At 38.7% G+C, this 24778-nt stretch overlaps 1 protein-coding gene across 5 annotated transcripts in view; it reads left to right on the top strand.

Moving 5' to 3' along the window:
• Positions 1-24778, top strand: part of ROBO1 (roundabout guidance receptor 1) — a 684128-nt gene that overhangs the window by 612289 nt on the left and 47061 nt on the right. For all 5 annotated transcript variants that reach the window (XM_063150061.1, XM_063150060.1, XM_063150063.1 and 2 more), the window contains 10 exons: positions 6252-6376; positions 8241-8412; positions 10848-11053; positions 12413-12494; positions 12649-12817; positions 12916-13082; positions 16122-16243; positions 18409-18640; positions 19911-20032; positions 23974-24145. In XM_063150061.1, the coding sequence (XP_063006131.1) occupies positions 6252-6376; positions 8241-8412; positions 10848-11053; positions 12413-12494; positions 12649-12817; positions 12916-13082; positions 16122-16243; positions 18409-18640; positions 19911-20032; positions 23974-24145 (1569 nt within the window). The remainder of the gene's footprint in view (positions 1-6251; positions 6377-8240; positions 8413-10847; positions 11054-12412; positions 12495-12648; positions 12818-12915; positions 13083-16121; positions 16244-18408; positions 18641-19910; positions 20033-23973; positions 24146-24778) is intronic.

Here is a 24778-nt window from a genome sequence, read left to right as displayed (position 1 = left end):
TGTTAGTGTCCAGCAGTCCTTGAAGACATGAAGATTTTTTTAAAATAATCAAAAGTGAAACACATTGAGCTTCAATCAAAATTGTTCAACTTGTGGCAGTTAAATAACAGGATATCTTCCAAGCACCTGGAAGATATTTGTAAATAGTATAGTGAGAACAGTAATTAATGAGTATTAAACATGCTGAACAAAATACTCCTTAGTAGTTAAGTATCACCTTGGTTCTCAAGATCTCAAAAGCATCTTATTAGTGTACGTAAATTAAAATGTCTATAATTTTACTCCTTTTGAGATAGATAATTGCTACCAAGCTATCAAGAGTGGTGTACTTGAAGCTTTTAACTTGCTTAATGGCAGACTAAAAAACGGATGTGACACTGTAATATTGTATTTTAATATGAGGAAACCAGTGGGTTCTAGAGAAACACTAAAACAACATTTGCCTTCTCCTCTGTGAGGAGAGCTACAAAATGAGTCACAAAATGTGTTTTTTTGAGATGTAAGCATTGTACACGGCATGTTGAGGTCTCATGTGAGACCCCAGGGTGAGCCAGACCCAGGCTCATCCCAGCAGTGCATGGAGGGAGCACAGGATGGGATGGATTTAAGTTGAAACAAGGCAGATTGAGGCTGGATTGAGGGGAGAAGGCATTTCTCCCCTGCCAAGCAGCAGAGTGGGCTGCCAGAGTCTGTGATTGTTATGCTTTGCAATTTTTCAGGCCCTGACTGGATCAAGCCCTGGCTGACCCTGTAGGTGACCCTCTTGAGCAGGAGGTTGGAGTGGAGACCTCTGAGGCTGCTTCCAACCTGATTATCATGTGAACCTACAAAACTGCATCTGTCAAATGTAATAGTTGCTCCATTAACATCTGGCAACTGTACTGGGCTGTAGTTTAAGTCCTAAAACTGCAAATTCCTGCCCCTGTGAGTGGATTTAATGATACCAATAGTCCCAGCGAGCTTGATAGGATTGCTGGAAAGAATAAGGCATTAAAAGATCACATCACTAGACTGGAAACCACTTTTCTTTCGGTTTTTGTTCAGCAACTGGACACATCTTCAATGAAAAGCCTTGCATGTCAAGGAAATTATATGAAAGGCAAAAATATTATTCCTTTGGTAATTGTGGTTTTACATGCTAACTTCCTGCCTTTACAAACAGGTTATTCCACCTAAATGCCATGTGAAAAGCCATGATTAACACAGGGAAAATTAATTTGCTTTATAATTGAAAGTGGTGTCAAATAAAATGTGCCATAATAGAGGAAAAACTATTTGCTTCTCAGTTTTAGTAACCTCAAATATCAATAGACTGCAAATCAAACTAAGAATGTGGTCTTTGTTGTAGATGTTGCTATTATTGTTGTTCTTTTAAACCACATGATATCCTTCTGACAGAATTGTTCAAATTTTTTCTATGAAACTTCACCCTTTGCCCTTTCCACAGATTTGCAATCAATGTGATGCCCTGTTTCTACAGGGATTTATTTTCATATATCAGTGTCCCCTCTGTTTTCACAGGTGGGCAAAAAATATATTTGCTTGACAGGGTTATTTTTGACCTACAGTAAGAAATGTCTAATAAAAAGAAAAGGGGAAATTCAGTACTTAGAAGTTAATTTAATTTGTGGAAATATAATTGAGCACCCTGTTAGGCATTTTACAGTAGAGGACTTAAGCAGCTCTGCATTGCTACTGAGAAGGCTGAACTTTCCTCTTCTTGGCACTACTCAACAAATGAAAAAAATAATTTAAATTTGCTTTCTCTATGCAAGAATTTCATTCAATTAAGTCTCTTATCAGGCTGCTTTAATCTACAATGAGTGGTGTTTTGTGGAGAGTAATTTCTAATTCCAGAGCACGTCAGATTGCAAGTTTAGTAAAGAGCTTTTCAGTTAAAAAGCAATGGTTACTGGGAAATACAGACTTACACATGAACAAGAGTAGCTGGGAGCTGAATCCTGTGGAAGAGCAGATTTCTCTCAGGAATTTGTGTGTAGCATTTCTTGGCCACTCCTGTTAAGAATTGTAGACTTACAGATAATCTGAGCAGAGTAATGCACGCTGATTTTCTTTTTGAGAAATACCATTTAAAGAAGGCTAGTTCACATCCAGAATAGTTCTTTAAAACTCAAATCTTTCTAAAATTATATTTTAAACTTCCTCTCTTTGAGATTATTTCCTTAAAAAAAAAGTCTCTTATAAAACTGAAATCTGGTTGATCTGGGTTTGGCATATGCAGTTGCAGGTTCTTATCTTCAACATGTTCCACATTCCGATATTCTATCTGATTCTCTTTCTGCTTTTTTTTTTGTAATACACCTGGAGTCCTCTGTATTTATTAGAACAGGAGGCCAGGATTCCTCATGCCTAATGAATGTTGGCAAAGTGGATATTATTGGTTTCCTGCATGTGTTTATCAGAGGATGGTGAATTGGGGGTGCTTAGCTACTCAATATCAAAGTGTGCCCATGCTGAACAAGAGCTGGTTTACTCTCAGAATAAAGTGATAAGACCAAAGTGTAGCATGCATTCAAAAAATTGTATATTTTTGGACCTTTACTGTAATTATTACCAATTAACCTTTTTTTAAAATTAACTTTTTTCTCTTTTTTGGTCAGTATCTGTCTATATTTTCAAAATGCATTACTTAAGCTTTTTTTTTTTTTAATTTTCAATCTGTTCCTTCCATCACTGATATGAGGTTGGAATACTTTCTAACATGCCTTTCCTTTATAAGCAAAGTTACCTTGCTAGGATCTGAGCCATTTCAAAGTTTATGAGAATTTTGAACTATGGTTGAAGGATAATTTAATCTTTGATAATGTACCCCTGATCATTTCCATTGAAAAATCTAAGTTTTGTAATAAGTGTTTTTGTTTGAATATTTTAATGAAATTCTGGTTTGGAGGACAAAGAACAGGGTTAAGAATCTTTTCAAACTTGTTTTAATTGTGGTATACTTTGCATTTGCAGTTTATTCGTGAGCCTTATGACCTTGACTCAGCAATCCTATACTAAAGAGATTTGTGTGTGGCCTAAATGCCTTAACATATTATTCATTTTTAAAAAAACTTTCTTTTTTAACAGATATTAGTTTCAAAAAATATATTCTATTTGTAAATGTAAAGGCTGTAAATATTAGTGTTCCATTTCAGCAATGTTGCAGATTGATATTTACTGGAGATTTTAAGTTAATTTTGCCATGGAAAAATCTTGATGCAAATGAATAATAATAATGTGGGGAAAAAAAATTACTCAAGGTACACATCAGTTCATCAGAAAGGCTTGGAGTAGAAGCCAGACTGCCTGGCCAGTATTTCAGTCTGTTACCCATTTTCCTCTACCACCTACTTTTCAGTATGTGATAGAGACTGCTGTTTAAAAATCAAAATATAAAAATGTCGTTCAGCATTATAAAACTGTTTTTCATATATCAGAATATGTGTTTGCTTTCTAAGGTCCTTACCAAGGATCCATTTTCTAAATTTTTTTTTAATTTTGCTTCATTCTTTGCTTTGTTTTCATGTCTGTTTCAATTTTATTTATTCCATGTTTTCTTTTTGTTTTGTTTTTGTTTTTAGTTGTGTCTGGTAAGTTGAAATTTTATTGGCCATCTTCTAGTCATCGTGTCACTGTGACGGGAACTTCTCCTCCCCTTCCCATCCATCCCCTTCCATGTCCTCCAACCACTCAGCTCCCATCTTTCACTTGTTATTGGCAAGACACATGGAACAGAATAAATTCTGCATGAAGTATGGGTAACTTAATGGCAAAGAGAAAGGTAATGGGTTGCAAATTTTCTGTCTGTTTTTATATGATGTGACGAGTCAAATCCTAATGTCTCCTTTCTTCAGTGACTGCATGGCTTGAACTTTAAAAGAAATTGCTAAAAAATTGTGTTTGGTTAAAAGGTTTTTAGGGGAGAAGTTTTGATTTTCTAATGGGGATTTATTATTGTGGCGTCTTTTACAATCTCATCATCATATACCACATGTATGTGACCCAAGGTGTGAAATAAAACTAAATGATACTAAAAAAAAAAAAGTGAAAAAGCTTTCAATGCAGTTAACACAGAATGGAATTTAATAATCGTTTTACTTAAACCTGTTTAATTCTTCTAACATTGAAGCTAATAAGATTTTTATTATTTACCTTAATTGCAATAGATTTAGAATAATACATATATGGGCAATATGCAATACTTTTAGACTAGTATCCATACAAAATATATATTTAGAATAATACTTGGAGAAATATATACCTGTTTATACTTTATAAATTCTACCATGGCTGCCTATAAGACTAAATTCCCCTTCCTTTTTGTGCTGAGTATTTCCTGAATGATCATCTTGAGGTACTATAATCACAGTGGTGATTCTAGTGGTCAGAACCATTCTCCAGTGGTCAGAACCATTTTATTTTCTTTATAGTTGTACCTGTCCTTGAGTCCAGCAAAACCTCAAACCTCATAAATCCTCTGCACTAGCACAGAGTTTAGAAACCCTCAGTTCCACATTGCGTGGCATTGTGTCAGAGGCTGGGACAGAACCTGCCAAGCCCTACATTTAACTCTATGCTAAATTTATTCTCGTTACTAGAATCTAGCAGCATAGCAAAGGTGCTTCACCCTCATCTCCATTTTCCCCTCTCCATGCCTCACAACCCCCAGCCAGTTCTCCCTCCTTCCCAAATTAAACTTGCTGTCATGTCAAAGTCTTCCCACACCTTCTTCCAAGGTGCTGGTTGGATGTCTCAGAGCTAAATGTTTTGAAGTCAGCTAATTACAGTGGGTCAATCTTAGCCTTGCTTTGCATAGTTTGTTATCTAAGGAAATGCTAGGAAAGGTAGCATTTGCATCCAAATATAGACAGTAGTGTTATGCTTCAAAAATTCCTCTCAAAGCAGGAGGGGCGTAGGAAGAATATATTCTGATATGAGCTCACCAGGGAGTAGACACAAGCCAGGGGGAACAGATAAGTGCAAGAATTAGCCCATAGGAACACTGAAAGCATTTTTTTTATAAAAAAAGTACTTAAGGATTATTGAATTTATTCTAGATAAAGCTACTACCACTTCATGTTTGCCAAACACATCTTTGAATTGCATATTTTGCACTGTTTTACAAGGAAAATCTTGTGAAAACATCAATGCTTGCAAGGGAAGAAAAGGAAATGAATATCAAAATAATTGGATTTCTTAAAATCAGATACAAAACATCCCCTTTATTCTCAATCCAAAGAAGGGGAAGAGCATAATTAGTTTTAGGCAGATGATCAGAAAAAAATGGAAATTAAGAAATAAATGGGCTTTAATCTAATGCACATTTTTTCAGAAGCAAGAGTTAACAGCCTATAGAACATGCTAGATTTTTTTCTGTGCTAGCATCACCAATGCCATCTATGCTGATTTTTTTTATGTGACTGACATGATTTTTTGACATTCTACTTACTACTGGATGAAGGGGTTGTTGAAGTCAGTATAAATCAAACAATGCTGGCAGTATTTATGATGTTAGGCTGAGCAGATGTTTCAAATTTGCCTTCATTTGCATATATATTTTGTTTGAACATGCTCTTGCATATGTAAATGAGGAAGACATTTAGCTCTGCTGTTCCTTTAAAATCATTCCTTCTCAGTGTGTTCGAACTGGAGATTTTAAGTGGTTATAATTTGAATAGTATTTCTTGGGCTTTTGACTTCAAGTTTTTTTGAGATCATGACTACATCAATAGTCTCTTATATAAGCACTTAAGGGCTTTTTCTCTCCTCAGCTTTCCTAAATCAGAGATGATGAGTTTTGTGTGTGTAAGCCTGAATTCTTGGTTACTCAGCAGTGTGTCTTGCAGCCCTTAACAAAGTGTGACCCCCTGGGCCAGTTGTCCCTCAAAGATTTCTCCATTCTGGCTTGCAACCCCATTCCTCCTTTAAAAACCAAACTGCTGCAGATTTGTTTGTATTGGTGACTGTTGCTCTGCAAGTTGTCTCATCAAGCTGGTGGGACTCATTTCCTTGTACCCTGGGTCAGCACTAAAAGCATGTGTTGCACAGTCAGAGTTTTAATTGGGAGTTCCAGACAGAAAAGATTATCTGAGTGATGCTGAAGCTGTGGCTGTTAGAGACCAATATGTCTTTGTGCTGCCTCTCCTTATTAAAAAAACTTAACTGTTCTGGTAACTCAGGAGGCAAATTGCTCTTTCAAATCAGCTGGTGGCAGCGTGATTGATTTATTGCTGGTGTTTTCCTTCCAGAGCCCCCACAGTTTGTTGTAAAGCCCCGAGACCAGGTGGCTGCGCTGGGGAGGACGGTGACGTTCCAGTGTGAGGCAACGGGGAACCCTCAGCCAGCCATCTTCTGGAGGAGAGAAGGGAGCCAGGTGAAACAGCCTCTCTGTCCTCCTTCCTGGCAGCTTCTTCCAGAAATTATTTCACATGACAGAAAAGTATTTTAATTATTGTTTCAAAAATGTGGTAAACAAGTCTAGAGCTTGGAGATGTTGGATACCTGTTCTTTGCTTCTGAGGCATGTGCATGCTAGGTGATGTCAGTCTTACTAGACAACATCTATGTTTTACTGTTTTCTCCATTAACGTAAAAATAAATCTGTGAATCAGCTAGAGACATTCCATGTTTTACTACTCTGATAATCTATTTCACCTAACAGGGAGAACTTTTAAATAATGGAGAGATGACTTATGCTGAAATTTGGTTGAACCCCCAAACAATCCCAGATTTTCAGAAAGTTTCGCTCTGGGTATAAGGTGCAGCTGTTAGTTTGCCATGTGTTTTTGAGTTTCTGGCAAACTAAACTATTGTCTGCATTGATCTGCATCACTGAATGGGTAGGACTCTGGTTCTGGGCTGAGGAGAACTGCTTTCCAACTCCATCAGCTGACTGACAGACCATACCTGAATAGGTCACTTTTTCTCCCAAGTTCCTTATTTGAATGGGAGGGAAAATTATTTTCATCTTCTTTGTAAAGGATCTTGAAAGCTAGTGGGTGAAACACAATATAGCACAGCAAGAGAATTGCAGTTTTCTTTCAGTCATCTTTTGAAGGAGGTATGTGACACAAAGTATTCTTTATTGGAAGGAAAGAAGGAATATGGGATTCTGGTTTTCCTGTGAATGAAGGAATGAATGGTGCAAGAGTATATGACAGGGTTCTTTGTGTTACAAAACAATAGGGCAGAGAAATTGAGAACACTTGGAGATGGGCTTCTTTACTCCATTTGCAACATTTTTGTCTGAATACCTACGTACAATTAGACTGCTGACCAAATTTAGATTATAATCTTCAGTGGTATATATATAGCAGTATATTATGTTTTTATTTTATCTACCTTTTTATTTTATTTATTTATCCACATGCTGTCTAGTACATCTTCTTTTTTTCCCACTCATTTTTGACTCAGCTGGGTGGTGACCACTTCTGATGATTGAGAGAAATTAAAAAGGAGGTCGAGGATAGGGTTTGCTAGTACTGGAGAACGTTGTATCCCATTCCTTTGGACAATTTTTGGAAATGCAAAATACAGTTAGCCAAGAAAAAGAGATAAATATACCCTCTGTGATCCTCTAGTGTTCTTATTCACAGGTTGTTCAGCCAGAGGTAGAAATTCGACCCCCAGCTGATTTTTGGTAAACACTATGTACTTCATACCCACAGTATCTAAATAGATATAGGATTTAATTCAGTACTATAAGACTTTTCATAAAACACAACCACTCTATTCAGAGAGACCTACAGAGCATCTCTTTTTTTTAAAAAACTGCTCCATTTGTAGGAAGGCAAATGTTAAAATACAGATAAGTAAACCACCATCTGCATTTAAATGAAAGCAAACGAATGCCCTGGAGCAAGTTCTGAAAAGGAACATTGAAGCAAATTACTGAGGTTCACCACAGTTGCTTGCACCATTGTGGTATCTGTACATTTCACATCTTCACTAGACTCTGTTACACTTGGTGCAAAGCCCAGTATCGATCTTATAAAGCGTTAGAGCAATCTCAAGAGTCTTACACAATTCTATGTGCACATCTGCACCAATTTTACCATTAACAAAATCCTACAGAAGCTATGAACATTGTGGTATAGACAAGCTTAAGACATGAAGAGCAGAATGTTTTCTATATGATATGAAAAGATTAATTTGTTTAGCTGTATTAAAGTTATGCATATTGATATTTGAATTTATATAACCTATTTTTCCCCACTTTCTTTCCTGTATATATTTTAGAACCTGCTGTTCTCATACCAGCCCCCTCAGTCATCCAGCCGATTTTCAGTTTCCCAGACTGGAGACCTCACCATCACCAATGTCCAGAGATCTGATGTGGGGTACTACATCTGCCAGACTTTAAATGTTGCAGGAAGTATCATAACAAAAGCCTACTTGGAAGTTACAGATGGTAATCGTAGATTCATTTTATCGTTTCCAAGTTTTTTATTTTTGTTTGAAGACAGCAGTGCGGTGATGTGACACTACTTTGAAATCTGTTTTGCATAAATGTGGATTGCGTGTTTCTTTGAACATAAAAATCCTGGTTTGGCCATCTCTGTCAGGGGCTTACAATTCTGGATGATGTGTAACTCTGTATTTCCATTTTGTTCTTGGTGAGTATATTCAGTGTATGGATTTTGTCAGATCTGTTAATTTTTACCTGACTCTTTTTTATCTTCTCCCCTGTGATTTAATTTACTTTCAGATTGCTTGGTGCTTGGTTCTTTATCCCTTTTATTGTATAGCCATTTACTTAGCCCTTCATTTACCTGTTTTTTCCCCCTGTTTCTTAAGACTGTGTTTTAGCTAGGAAGAAAAAAATTGTCAACGTGTATGGAGATCAGCAGAATAACAGAAATTCTACCTCCCTTTTTAGGAGTAGTTAGGAAGAAATACAAGATGAGAAAGCTACAGGGAGCATGGCTACAAGCAGTAATGTGAGGCCAGTTTGCCAATTATCAGAAATACTTCTTATTTTTAACACCAGAGATACATGGGGAAAATACTAATCTAAGCATTTACAGAGGAAAAGAGAGGGGATTTGAGCAGAGGGAAGCTGTTGTCTGAGAAGCTTTTATAAAATAGCACTTTGCCCTGTAGAAAACATAGAAATAATAAAGAACTAGAAACATGCAGTGAACCTGTAGTATAAAATTGTTTATTTATCTCCTCCTCCTCCTGGTTTGACATAGGAGGAATAGGGCTACACCCCTTCTGGTTCCTCACAAATTGTAAGCCACCTTTCCTAATCCCCTTTTTTCCATTTTTTCACTGGAGAGAAGGCCAGGAACAGGGTAATAAGTAAATTTTACAGTTTTCTGGTAATGATCTATGCCATCAGAACTTGGAAATAATAATTTTAAATGCATTTTCTTTGCTATATTCTCTGGATTGATCTGATGAGTAGATGCTTTTTTATAATTTCTTGGGACAGTTTTTTGGTACATCTATAAAAGTGGAGGCAGAATATGCTGAATATTTGTAAAGGTATTAGAATGACTTTATGAATGGTTTTCCTAAAGGTAGGAGGAGTTGCCATCAACTTCAGTGGCCTTAAATCAGCCATGAATTTCAGTGTCATTAGATTTCTCCTGTAAAGCACAGATCAGTCAACTCCTTACCTTTGCCAATTGCAAAGCTCTTTATAAACTTGTCAAAGTCACTTGCAAGTTATAAGTAGGCTTATTTTGTCTGTCTGCAGAGAAGGATTTTAATGGTCTTAAAGTTGTAGTAACAGGCTGGGACAAGAACCAAAGGATAAATAATGCAGTTGAAAACAGAGTGTCATTTAAACATGCAAACGAAATTATGGGAGTTGGAATTTAACCAAAAAAACAGTGCTAACATCCTGTCTGTTGTTATGAAAAGTAATTTAGAAATATCTAATGTTCACAGATTATCAGAACTTCAGGTTTATATTTCAGCTACCAAACCAGTTTTTAAGTTATGTGAGCCCCATGCCACTGCTGAACAGATTTATGACATTTAAAATTATGGCTAAAGCAGGTTCCCCAAAATGCAGCAAGATAACTTTTACTTCTTTTCTGGATAATGAAATACTACCATTCTTTTTTTTCAGTTTATACTGAGACTGATTTATATTTTTCTGTGCAGTATAATTAAATGACCCATCAATAGCACTCAATTTCCATGGTGTGAAAGGTGCATTAAAATTGACATTGACAATGGGATTGTAGAATTTTCTTTGTGGCTCTGAAGTCCTCATAAAAGCCAGAAACTACTGGAAAAATATTTCATGGAAGAAGAAACTTTCTTTAGGGACTTTCCACAATGGTTCTGTCCATTTGTGTTAGCTTTACTCTACTGCTGGGCATCTCATGGTTACAACACAACCAAGATGAGTTGGTGGCACATAAAAAATGGTTATTTAAGCAGTAAGTATTTGTGAGGTTACCCTCTGTTTGCCTACCTCCTTTTTCTCTGTCTTTAAATGCTGGAAGTATTTACACTGTATTACACAGGCCTGGCAGTGGTGAAATATGGAGAAGGTGAAATCTCTGCCTTGCCAAAGAATCTGGGAAGTCCTTTCTTTTTCCATTATCACTTCATAAAGACATTGGACTTGGAGAATGCCTGGAGGATAGCAGTGTGTAATATGCAATCCTTTCTCTGTTCTGAAAATATTGTGTTGTGTATCGTTTTAAACATCCCTAGCTGTGCATCATTATAATGCACCCTGCCCTGAATAATGCATGCCTCCAACTTTAATTACTTGTTTAATTATTTTTAGTTTGTTTCAAAGCCTCAAGCAACTGCTGTTGCTTAGATGATTAGGAGATTGCTTCCAGTTGCAGAGATGTCTCTCCTGTTGTTTCCTGGCAGTGATCGCGGACCGGCCGCCCCCTGTCATCCGGCAGGGTCCCGTGAACCAGACCGTGGCTGTGGATGGCACTCTGGTGCTGAACTGTGTGGCCACAGGCACCTTAATGCCCACCATCCTCTGGAGAAAGGATGGCATCCTCATTTCCACCCAAGATTCTCGCATCAAGCAGCTGGAGACGGGGGCGCTGCAGATCCGATACGCCAAGGTAGCCTGAGCTGGCAAATGGGTTTCCTTGCTTCGTTTCATTTTGTGATTTCACCTCCAGGCATTTGTGATGTAGTAAACCCTATGTTTAGAATTAATGAAAGGTTACATAAATGTGCTAAAATATTTGATACTTCATATTTTCAGATAGTACGTTCTTTATGCTTAACACCTGCCTAGGGCACATTATTTTCATAATGAAAAATACTCTAAAGAGGTATTAATTAAGGGAATTATTTGGCACTTAAAACATAAAGAGGAATATAATTTAGTAAGACAAATCATTACATTATTTGGGCTTTAGTATTAATAGATTAAAATTATCTAGTTAATTCAAATGTTTGTAAAGAAAACCTTTGTTTAGCATATTCAGTAATAGAATCACGTACACAGCTCTTTCATAAGAGCTTTTAGTGTTTAAATATGCTCACTCATCAGTGTAACATAGCTTAAAATGGCTAACCTGACAAATGCCTGACTTCCTCAGGGACTTAAAGTACCTGGCCAGTATTGCTTTTGTCATGCATTGCACACTTTAAAATGTTCTAAGATGTGAAGTTGTAACATACTAGATATTCTCTGCTATCTTTTCTGTGGTTTGAAATGAAGTATTTTTTTTTTTTAGATTAGGCTGAATACATCAATTTACCATATTCCCTAGAGTTGCCCTGCTGCCAGTTACAAGTTAGACCGGCTTAGAGCTTGAATCTCTGATTTTTGATCACTACCATTCAGTTCATCTGCTGAGGCTGGGACCTGAGGAGGATAACAAAAAACCACTTTTGAAATATGATTAAGTCACATATGGACAAATAATCCAACACAGAGACCTGGATGAGGATAGCATATGGAGATTCTTTTTTGGGTCTGCTGTAGAGTGAAATTTATACTAACACAGGGAGCCTCATATGTACCCTGTGCAATATTTAAGCTTTGCCTTAAGGATGACATGTTCTCCAGTGCTCCAGTCCTGATGAATCCCTGGGCATTATTGATGTACAAGGTTGACAGTTGTATGGGGTCGTGTCATCCGAGTTCCTTCTCAATTTAGTTGTCAGGACCTCTGCAGAGTAAGGAATAAATGCTACAGGAAACAGTCTTCAGTTTGCTCATTGCAGAATAGTTGGCATTAAATTAGAATCTGCATTTCTGATTCTTTTGTGACTGCTCAGAAATAAACACCCATTTTTGCTTTGTCAAAATCGTAACTCCTAATGGAAGGAGAGTTTCTGCTGCAAAGTTTTTGCAGGCTAATACCTTTATCCATATTCATGGGGGAACGTGGAGAGCTGTAATTGCTTTTCTAGCCCACTGAGTGCCTGATTGTTTCAAATATTTATTCTTCTCCTCTCCCATTCAGCTGGGTGACACCGGCCGCTACACCTGCATTGCCTCAACCCCGAGTGGAGAAGCCACGTGGAGCGCCTTCATAGAGGTCCAAGGTAACTCCACCAGGAGAAAATACATGAAGGAGAAGCAGAAATTGAAATGTAGAAGTTATCTGACTCTGTCATTAATTGCCAGTGCAGATGTGAGCAGCATTTAGCTTACAGATGTTTCATGTCCATACTCAGAGTTTCTCTCTCCTTTTGTCAGAGTTTGGAGTCCCGGTGCAGCCACCAAGACCCACTGACCCAAACTTGATTCCTAGTGCTCCATCGAAGCCTGAGGTTACAGATGTCAGCAGAAACACAGTAACATTGTCATGGCAACCTAATTTGAATTCAGGTGCAACACCAACCTCTTACATAATTGAGGCCTTCAGGTGAGTGAGTCTCGTGTGATGTTGCTGTCTCTATCTTTACATGTAATGTGTTGCTAAAGAACCACGTGCTAACCTGCTGTTGTGTGTTTTATCCTTAGCCATGCATCAGGGAGCAGCTGGCAAACTGTAGCTGAAAATGTGAAAACTGAGAGTTTTGCAGTTAAAGGGCTAAAACCTAATGCAATTTATCTCTTCCTTGTGAGAGCAGCTAATGCATACGGGCTGAGCGACCCGAGCCAAATATCTGATCCAGTGAAAACTCAAGGTAAGTTTTTGATACTGAACATTTTGGGTGTCCACAGCAGCTGTCACAAGTTGCCTAAGCAATACCAGATGCAGGAATAATGGTAGCTTTGGACTGTCTACCTATCATGGCCATAATATATACCACAGTGAAATACAGTGCTTAAACTTGCATTTCTCTGTAACACAGACTCTGACAGCATGTTGCATTGCCTAAGGGAACCCTGGTGTCTCTCATCCAAAGGTAGTTACAACTTGCAGAATAGCTCTTGCTAGTAATCCCTGTGTTTTTGAGTTCCCATACAAATCCTCAAATTCCATGGAAATGTTATTACTATGTCCAGTGAATCAAATAAGGCTTAAGACTGAGACAGGGAGAGAAACAGCATGTAATCTGAGTTGCTTTCTGCTGCAATAGGAAAGAGAAAAGTTGAAAATTTGAAGGAATTTGGCATCATGAACTAGTAAAGATGTTTTGGCAGTATGTTACAAGTGTTTCCATAGCACAACTGTTGGAAGTAAAATAGGGTAGAAAGCAGTGCTTACAGATAGCCAAGTGGAAGACAAGTCTGGGTAGAAGTGAATGAAGGAGTCACCCACTGACTCCAGCTGTGACTGAAGTCCAGCTATGGACTGAGTCCAGCTATGTAAAATTAAAACTATCTTTGTATTCACTGTAGCCAATAAATGACACTTAGGGTGATGTACAGGAAACAATGCATTGCAGCTCTGAAGCCTGCAGTTTTCCACTAGAAAAGCTTAGATTCTTAAGAAGGGGAAAAATAGACACACTCTTTTTCAAAGAAAAAGTGATAGAGATTGTATTTTTTTGTTTGTTTTTCTGATCTTCCTACTTACTGGAGAAATTGACCCACTGGCTTATTGAGAGTGTCTGTGTTGTATGTTTGTTTCTTTGTTTGTGTAAGTAAGTACATGTTAGTTTTTGAAAGGAAGTTCTCTAAAGGAAACAAAGGGTTTTTCTTTGGTGACTTCTCATGTTTTCTGTAGTAGGTCTGAAAGCAAGTCTCTCATGTCCCCTGGGGGGTGACCAGTTTCACATTGCTGCCTTTTGGCATTATGCATTTCTCCTGATGGCTGACAATTTCAGTGGCTATGTATGTACAGCAGAGTCACAGCCCCATGGAAAATCAGGATTGAACAGGTTCCCAAGTCTGTTACCAAGGAGAGATTTAATAACCTTTTAGTGATTCCTGATTTCTGGGAATAGAGCTGCATGAGCCTGTTTTTCATGTAGTGTGGTTTCATTTCTGGAGATGAGAAGTATTGTGTCTGTCCCAAAGTAACTGATTACTGACCTGATTCTGAGAAACAGCAAATGTTCTGTTCACTCAGCTGAATTGTTTATAATGACATGGAAAAGCTTCACTGTTCTCTGGGTACCTAGTAGAGCTGAAAACCCAAGAGCTGCACAATAACTCAGTGAAAATAACAACTAACACATAATATTTTTTCCAATTTTAAGAAATGTGTCAAATGTGTTGAGTGTCAAGTCCTTTAGAGGAGTTCTGCTCTTCTTTCAATATAATTTCATTTTTGTTTAAGTTGTTGTCTAGCTATGAAAGTTCACAAATTTCCAGTTTGCTTTTGTCATGAGGGTGGTAAATCTGGTCCTAACTGCTTGTTCACTCCACAAACCAAGATGAAGGTAGGTTACTGCCTTCAGTGCCTTCATCCCTTCAGCACTGCCTTCCTAGTACCTTCATCTTCATACTACACAGCCTTATTCCTGGGTGTTTTCACTGACAGTCCCTGTCTTGGAAGCTTGGAACTGAAACAAGAGAGCACACACATCATTTTACAGCACAGATGTGCACATGGCTGTGAATAGTTTGATCCATATTGTGGATGACTCATCTCTTCTGACTAGCAAAGCTAGAACTAATTATTCCACTGGCTTTCCTGTTACATTCTGAGCAGGGTGATATCTAGGCAATGCTCCCAAACAGAAGCTTTTATCTTTAATGCTTTCAAACTTTGGGAGGAGGGAAATACTGTGATAATGGACTGTTTGCAGAACACACTACATGGGGATGTAGCAGTGACTCAGTGGAGGATTTTTTGGTTTTGTTCTCTTGTTGTTACAATGTTGCTTGCTAAGAATCCAGATTTGTCACTCACTGACTGTACATTAACTTCAGCAGTAATCACTGAAAAGTACTTTTCATGAACTTCCAGTCATAGAATTTTAGCCATAGTCAGCATGGTATTTGTTTAAAATGAGGTGATCAAGGAGTGAGATGTGAACCTAGAACAGAAACTATTATTCTGCTTTCCATAGTACATATTTTAGATACCCTCTTAGTGATTACCTTGTAAATTTTACACGTCTGGCAGTCATTCCATTTCAGTTAAATGTGCTTTCCAAGGGCTCAATATGCAAAAAATATGTGTTTTTGTCATACTGTTGCATGTTTTGAGAGGAATTTGTCCCTTCATGCATATGGATTGTCTGATATTTGGTGTATCCTTCCAGCTATAGGATACATCAAATATCAGACAATCCAGACAGCTCTCAACTGGGCTCTGCCTTCTGTTTACAGAAGCCTCTTGCCATTAGAGGAGCTACAGCCACATGACTAATTTATCTTTTCTCTGGTTGTTAACATTATTTTGTAGTGACCCCATGCAAGTTTGTCATGAATTTATCTAAAGATACAGCTTCTGCTTTTGCTGTTCTTTACAGGTTTCCTGGTCTCTAGGAATTGGCAGTGGGCAATAGAATGCTTTCCCAGCAGGAAAGAATAAAGAGTTGCTGCTGTAGCCATTTACCAAAGCTGTCCTTGAGTGTGGTGTGTCTTTTTGTGCAGCATTACCCTCACTGTCAAAGAAAGTGCAGTGTCTTGAGTTGGTACTACCTAAACATTGGTGATTTGCTCAAGAAAATGCTTCATGTAGTTTTTTCTGACATGATTAGGAAGTACTTAGGTTCAGCTTCATTAGTGATAGCATCATAAACTTTCTGACATACTCATTTGTATTTGCCTGTACTTATTTCAACAATCATGTGTACTTGTGAGAATGGAATCTTAAATTATTGCAGATGTTCCACCAACAAGTCAAGGTGTGGATCACAAGCAGGTCCAGAGAGAGCTGGGTGACGTGGTGCTGCACCTGCACAACCCCACCATCCTTTCTTCCTCCTCAATCGAAGTTCATTGGACTGTGAGTACAAACCTGTACCCTGCTGGTGCTTACATGTGCTGCTGAGATGTCCTGCTTCCACTGCAGTGGGGTCACACTTTAGGAAGCTGGGTAGTTTGTATGCTTGCAAATGTTTTTCCCTGGGAAAAGTGCTACTTGTGGTCTGCTTTTTCATTAAATTTTACCCATTTTCTCCATCTTTGTCTGCATAGAGAGTGCTGTTTACAATGGGGTGAGGGCTTCAGAGTCCTGGAAGCTAAAGGACCTCCTCAGTCACATCATTTGAAGCCTTTCCACTGCTTTCAGCAGGACATGTGTCCGTCCCTTAATGAGATAACATGGGCAATTAGGGAATTAGGAATCTCTGTCAATCACCTGTAGAGAGAAATACTGCATAATTATAATTCTGTTTGAGAGTGTAACCTCCCTGCTACAGACACGCTGACAAACACACCCAAATCAGATAACCTGGTCTGAACCTCTCCTTTCCTGTACCTTTCCTTTCCCTGACTACACCTGGAGCAGGGAGAAGAAGTAAAAAAGGCAATGTCATATTGGTGTTGCCCTGGCAGCAGCAAAGAAGAAGGTTGGGCTTGTGAAGGTCATAGCAGAGGAACTAAGAGAGTCAGGAATGTAACTCAGTGATCAGTTTGAAAATGGAATGCAGAATTAGGAAAATGTTGGGGATATAATTATACCATGTACAAAAATAAAACCATAAGGAGTGAGCCTTGAGGTCTTTGTGGGACTTCCATCTGAAAATTCCAATATATTGGCAGGGGTAGTGTGGGACAGCACAGGCTGGCCATGCCATAGCAGAATATTTTGCACAGGAACAAAAGGCATTTTGACTTTGTAGAGGAGCTGTAGCCCAAAGGAGTCCTGACCTAAACCCAGAGCTCCTCAATGCTGCAGTAATGTCTGCTGTGCTGCACAGTAATTACACTCTCACCTGCAGTATGGCCACCTGCAGCAGGCAATCTCCTGTTCTAAACTAATGCATCTTTGAGGTTCCTAGCAAATTTTGTTTGACCTTTACTTACAGAACAACTTTTTCCAGACAGGCAGCTTTTGTCAGTCTCTTGGGTGGCCTGTGGCTTCTCTGCAATTTCAAAAATAAGCATTACCTCAGTTTCAGCTAACACATGCATTCTTTATGTGATTATTAAAAATGAAATGTGTTGCTCTTTGGATTAAAATTGCAAGCACACAGTTTTATTATGTATCATTGTATGAGATTTTTGAAAACAGGAAAATCTGATGCACTTTAAAAATTTTATTGTGCTTGTTATTAGACTTCCTTATTCATCAGAAATTGAAACCAGCAGTTAAAAAGATAGTGAGTGTTCCGCAAAAGATCAGCTGTATAAGGTAGCTTTCTGTTTCAGCTATAGTCAAGCATATTGGACTTGCCCTTTATTACACTCAGATCTCTTTCTCCATACATTTAGTGTAAAATTGCCTTAGTTTGAAAAGCACTCAGGACCACTGAGCATCAGCTTGATTTGCTTTTCCAAGTCTCATCCATGTTACCATACTGAGTTTTATGTTCCCTCTTGCAACCTGGCCTTTTCCTTCTAGCAGAGGGCCTCCCACTGTGTGGGTGGACATGGGGGAACTCTTTGGAGAGCTCTGCCCTCTGAGAGAGCCCAGCCACAGCCACAGTGCCAGCTGGCCACCCACTCAATCTGCTTTCCCCAAAAAGGAGCAGGCAGGAAGCAGTGCTCATTTCATGGGTTTTGGGAAGTTTCCACACCTCAGGAGAGTTGACAGGCTCTCTCTTTGATCTCCATATTCATCACCCTGAGCCATGGCACTGTAGATCTCCCTTTCCCCATGTGTCCAGCCCTGCTCTCCAGATTCAGTTGGGCAGCAGTCTGACCTGTGCCAAGCTCCATGGATGCAGAGACTGTTCATTTCATGGAGCTGGGGCATATTATACAACTTCATTATCCCCCTCTAATGCCTGCCTAAATCCAGGGAAACCAGCAGAGTTCTACCAGCATCAAAGGGATTAATGCACTTGTGAGTCAGGCCTGCAGTTTGCTGTAATGCAAGGAGCCTTTATCTGCTTTGTCAGTGATGTTTTCATGAGGGATAGTCCAGGGGCCGTGCACAGAGTCATGGACATCACCCCTGGTTCCTGCCCGTTTATGGATGTGTTCTGTGTTCTGCTCTCTTGCTAGGTGGACCAGCAATCCCAGTATATCCAAGGATATAAAATTCTGTACCGGCCTACACCAGCATCTTATGGAGAATCAGAGTGGTTGATCTTTGAAGTGAGGACTCCCACCAAAAACAGTGTTGTCATTCCCGAGCTGAAGAAAGGCGTAAACTACGAAATCAAGGCCCGCCCTTTCTTTAATGAGTTTCAGGGAGCAGATAGTGAAGTGAAATTTGCAAAGACCCTGGAAGAAGGCAAGTAGGAGCTAGACTGTCTTCATCTTTCCTTTTTGAAGTAGCAGCCTGGCCGGCTTTCCTCTGATATGTTCATTATTTGATCTTGTTTGAAGTGCATGCTGTTTGAGAGCAGCAATCTGTGGCAGAGGAGACTGATCATTATGTGAATTGTTTGGTGACACAGAAGTAAATATTCTGAGCCAGGCATGAGAGACAGAGAGAGAGGGATGTGCAAAAATCCCCTCCAACACACAATGAGAAATGGTGCTTTTTTATCTTCCCTGCAGTGTGCGCACTCCTCCCTGCTGAGTTCATGGGCTGGTCACAAGTGACTTCTGTCAGATTCAAGCACTTGCTAATCACTATCTTGAGTAGATAGCAGACATCACAGAAATCATCAAAGCAGCGTAGCTGGGGGAATGAAAACCATGGTTTTTAGAAGGCTTTTATATGTGGATCAATCAGTGAGACAAAACGGAAAGATGAATGAGGGCAACAGATAGAGTGGACTAAATTATGTATTTCCATCTCATACATGTGCTAAAAAGGCAAGGTTCATAAAGCTCTTCCTTTTGTTGCTGCACAGGTATGATAAGTATGCAAGGTGGCCAGTGCCTCTGAATAGGGATTTTGGTGCTTCTGCTAGGATGTGCAACCTTTCCCTTTCTATCTTCCTCCCCCATTAGAAATGCTGTGTAGCTCCAGTTTATTTCTGCACATAGCTCTAAAGGTGTGCATAGCTGCATTCATCCTAAGCATCAGCCGAGCATCCACATTTTAGAAGGATTATTTCAAATTCAAAACATAAATTATTATTATAAATATGTTAATACTAACACATTATGTCCAGATTTTAGTAAATTTTGTATTACTCGTTATTTTTTACACGCTAGAGGAACTGAGATTTAGACTAGGAACTATATAGGATTATTTTTCATTATTTTTCAAAACTGGTGATTCTGGGTGAGCTGATTTGAGACCAGTGAGGAGCTCAGTGCCCAGAACTGTGACATGCAGGTAATGGATATCTGAGAGTACAATTTGGAGTGTTACTTTTCCTGGCATGTGCAGCAAAACTACAGCGGAACTCAGAGCCTGGTTGTTGGGTCATACATTGTCCTTCTATATTGTCAACACTTTATCCCTTCATCTTCTGGGCACAAACTGCCCTCAGTGAAGGGTGGGGAAGAAAAGATTGCAAAGAGCCCAGAAACCATCTTCCACTTGAACAAACTCACTTGTGGGCGTGACAGAGATAACCATTCAATTCTTCTTTCCGAACAAACAGCTCCCAGCGCCCCACCTCAGAGCGTTTCAGTAACTAAGAACGATGGGAACGGGACAGCAATCGTGGTGACCTGGCAGCCACCCCCTGAGGACAACCAGAACGGGATGGTGCAGGAATATAAGGTACAGCTGGCACGGTTGGGTCCCCTGGCAGAGGGAGCGTGGCCAGGTGGAGAGGGAAGGGCTGTTCGTGGGTGCTTGGCTCCATCTTCTGGTTACAGCGAGAAAATGAGAGAGACAGTCACTGCTCGGAATCAAACTCCATCTTTTTAGGGATTCTGCCTAGGTGGTGTCAGGCAATTAAAACATCCTCCATAAATCAAAGCAAAGGGTCAACACTCTTAATTAAAGCAGCTCCTGCTTTGCCTCCATTATGACTTGGGAAGAGCACACACAGGGAGAGAGGGAACCATACCTGTTTGAGAGCCACTTTGTGACTCTAAGACACTGGCCAAGGTAGTAAATATAAACAGGCTTAATGAGTTGAGAATCTCAGGGATAATAATTAACAGTGTTAAGATCTGAGTAAATTATGCATAGCTAGGTAGTTAAAACAAATGGAAAACTTTCAAGGAAAGAATGTGCTTTATGATAATAAATCTATTCCTGCATAGAAATTTTTTCTTTTCTTCCAAACACAGTTCTCATTATGTTGTTTAATTTTTGACAAATTGAAAGCACATTAAAAATATTTATTGTTTGTCATTCATTTATGAACACAGACTATTTGCATTTCAAAATTTTTTGGTGGTAATTTGCATAGCAAAGTAAATGAGGTTTATTTTTCCTAAGCAAGCTAGAGGTGCTTTAAATGTAGATATCAAGTAAGCTTTGTAACCATGGAAGGGCAGGAGGTTTTGTTTTAGCCCCCTGCAAATGCAGATTATTGAGAAAATCTTTTAAATGGGAATGTCTTGGCTATTTTTCAGGCTTTAACACAGTGCTATAAACCTATATTTCTAGCCATCAAAACTCATTCTGATTTTCTTTTCTTCTCAGTAAAAATGGGAAAGGGAAAAGATTTATAAGCTTCATGGTCAATTTAGAATAATAAAACCCTTTTCAGAACCTGGTCAACTGGTAAAATAAAATCTGTTTATGACTTAGTTTCATATATATAACACAATGTAATTGGAAAAAATACTTGTGAAGTTATTTTATTTAAAGCTAGACCTTGAGAATTATTTACAACAAGAAACTGCATCAGAGGCATGTTAAGGTTGCAATGACACAATAATAAAAATCAGTAAATTCACATTTCTGAGTGGATATAATCCATACCCCACCTCCCAAATCCCAGGATTTTGAGGTGACAGGTTCCCAGGTGCTGGAGCAAGCACACTGTAGTGCTTTTTTAGCAGTAGGTGGCACAGTGGCACGTTCTGCATCTGTATTTGTTGCATTGATGCCATTGTTTTCCTTTGTGCTTTTCACCATGGACAGAAAAATGACATAAAAAAAATCTGTGAAAATATATATGCCATTCCTACTGAAGGTGCTATATGTAATTACTGGGTTTGCCAAAAAACCTACTGAAATGCAGAACTGGTGATTTTAGATTAAGAACTAATAACAAGAAAAAAAATCAAATGGATGACTTATGAAATTTTCTCTTTTCTCTTCCCTTTTTGTTTTTCTCTCTTCTTTTTTCTCTCAGAAAATAAAAAACAAAGGTATGCATATGTGGGGCAGGTCATTATTTTCTCAGCAGCTCAGATCAAAGGCAAGAGTGTACTTACTTTAATTAAAGGATAAAATAAATAGGAAGAAGGATACTATCTTAATTGAAGAATTGTCAGTAGCATACACAAAACCCCAGAAATTCAAATTCACAGCATAAGTAATTTTCTCCTTGCCTAACATCGTTTTAAATTCTCTTGTTCTACTAATTTTCTCTTCCCTTCCGTGTCTGTTATAATGTGAATTCATTCTTTTATAAAATTCTAAAGGTTTATTTTCACTTGCCTATTTATGTATACAGTCAAATGTAGGATGGCAAGTACTGAACAACTTGATGTTTGACCTGACATTCTTGTTTCATGCACTTCCCCATGTACTTGAGCACCTACAAACAAAAGCTTTTTTTTTTCTGAATGAGTAGTTCATGATTACAAGTACATAATGAAATAAATGTTTCGTTGTTTGCACATGCACCATTTTACAAGGTAGCAGTAATAATTTCTGTGAAATTGACTTAAGTTCAAATAGAGATTTGAGCCATTTGTTCCTCACTTTAGTTCTTATTTATATAAGAGAATTTTTCTGCTCTTATATTATTAATATATTATTAGTATTTGTAATAGTTTTACCCCTAGCACTGATTGAAACAGTCTCTATGTAGTGTCAGAACACAAAAAGTAGATTCTCTTCATGTGCTCTGACCTGCTCTGCAGCAGCACTTACACATATCCTGTGCTGAGATTCGATTTCAAAGGAACTTAAAATGCATTTCACATCCTCACAGTGTCCCACTAGCCTTGTTGCAGTCCATGGCATCCAGAGGAGGAAAAAGGGTCTTTATAATGCCCTGAAGGTGAGATAAAATTTCCAGTGTCCAGGCAGAAAGGGCTGTACAGGAGGGGCTGTAGCAATTGTTCTAGATGTGAAAGTCTATCCTCCTCACCTGGCAGTCTCCACAGCAGCAGAATTGCACCAGGGATTTAAAGCAGCTATCTGGGTACTAAATCTTTTAGGAGCTCCATATGTTGAAAGCAAAATCTTCCCTCCTGTCTACAATCGGCCCAGGTTCTGATGTGCTGCTGTTCTCAGCCAGGTTTGCTTCTTTACAGATAAAGTATTGAATTTAGCTAATTTAACTCTCTGAATAAATGTTCTTTGTAGAGCTATACATTTGTGGAAAAGGCACAAAAAGGAAATAGGCACAGCTTCATGACTTTTTTTAGCAGATGTAGATTAGCTGCTACTTCACCTTGAATAGCAGTTGTGAGTTCAGCCATCCTCCTAAAAAGCATTTGCCACATCAGTAGTTCAGGCCTAAAGTGATAAAGATATCTCATCATTTTGTTTCTCCTTGCCATTTAATGTCACTGATGGAATATATGAAGCTGTGATTTGAAGTCACTAGATCTGTATCTTGGTCAAAACCAAAAAATGAAATCTGATATCATGCCGTTGTCTCCATTAGAAGACAGCATATCACTCAATATTTGCCCATTGCTGCCATCTAAAAAAAAGAAAAAAAAAAAAGAAAAACCAAGACCATTTGGATTCCAGCATGATATCAGTTCTCTTAAGATGTCATGTGATGAAAGACTTGCTTGTGCACTTGAGTGACACATAATTCCTGAAGAAGAGAATTGCAAATTCATTTAACTGAACGCTCTGACTTTGTTGTTTATGTGAACAGTTCTTGGCTGTGGGGCTTCCCTTATTTCTTCCGTGCTTGTAGTTTCATTAGCACTTGTTGAACTCTAAATGAATTGTGATAAACTCATCAAATAATGGTATGGTTAAAGCAGCAACCCCTTGACGAAGGGAGGAAATGACGCATTTGATTCTATGATATTAGAACAGAAGGTTAATTAATTACTTTATTGTAGTGTTCTATACTATATTACACTACATCTAAACTGAAATTGCACAAGCACTCAACTCCACTGAACAAAATGTTGTGACTGTTTGCTGACCAGCAGTCTGAAGATGCTCTTGGTCTTATAGGCCAAGGAAACAAAACCCCATCACTTTGGGTAAACAATCTCCACGTTGCATTCTACTATGGCACCACACAGGCACAGCAAATGAGATAAGAATTGGTTTTCCTTTCTCTGAGGTTCTTCACTGTGATTCTCAGAAAATATCTTTGAGAAGTTGTGCCTTGCTTTTCTCAGTGAAATGTGGCCACATAATGGTAGCAGTTGGAGCAGCTCATTGGAACAAGAAATGTCTTTTCAGTATTCATGGAGGGCCTAGGACAGCAATCCACAACTGCAGATGTTAGAACAGTGACAAAGTGTAAATTACTTCATCCAGAGGGAAATAATGCCTCATATTCCCTCCTTCAGAGCTGAATTCTGAGCACTTTTGTGTGCCTTTGCTCCCTGCAGGTTTGGTGCCTGGGCAATGAGAGCCGCTACCACATCAACAAGACGGTGGACGGCACCACCTTCTCCGTGGTCATCCCCTCCCTCGTGCCCGGCATCCGCTACAGCGTGGAGGTGGCTGCCAGCACTGGGGCAGGACCTGGGGTGAAAAGTGACCCCCAGTTTATCCAGCTAGGTAAGCTTCCTGGTAATCCTGCCTCTTGGTGTGGGTGGTTTCTGTTTGTTTGCTTTCGTCTTTCATGGCACCAGAAATGCTTTGGAGACGACAAGTGAAATGGATAGTGTTACTTGATCTCAGGAATAGCAGGGTTTGGCATTTCTGGTTTTAAACTTGCCTTAGAACTGCATTCTAAAGGTGGGATTAAAACAACACAGGGGTGTTCTTAAATCTCCCAGCTCAGCAGTGCTTTTTAGTTGTTGACTTTTCAAAGTGAATTTTCACCCTTAAATCTTGTAGGGGAGCATGAATCTCTAGGTGTTAAACCACTTTAGGGATGTAATTTGTCTTGACCACATTTTATCATTATGGAAGCAGAAAAAACAAGCATCCTAAAATTAGGCACAATAAATATCAACTATGTGTGGAAGCTAGTAAATAACATGAGTACAGGAAAAAAGATGTACACAAATTATGTATAAATTTGACCTTCTAATCTCATTTACACCAAACATTGCTGTCATAAATGTTGACCAGGGACATTGCTCCTGGATGTTTCTGGGAAAAATGCATCTTTGCTATTGGCTAGCTGAAGATTATTTAAAGTAGCTTTAAGTATAGTCATATGCTGCTTTATAGTATGCCTGGAGC

This window comes from Melospiza melodia, chromosome 2 (genome assembly GCF_035770615.1).
Source record: "Melospiza melodia melodia isolate bMelMel2 chromosome 2, bMelMel2.pri, whole genome shotgun sequence".
Lineage (NCBI taxonomy): Eukaryota > Metazoa > Chordata > Aves > Passeriformes > Passerellidae > Melospiza > Melospiza melodia.
Note: the sequence above shows the minus strand (reverse complement) of the source record. Positions and strands in the feature narration are given on the sequence as shown.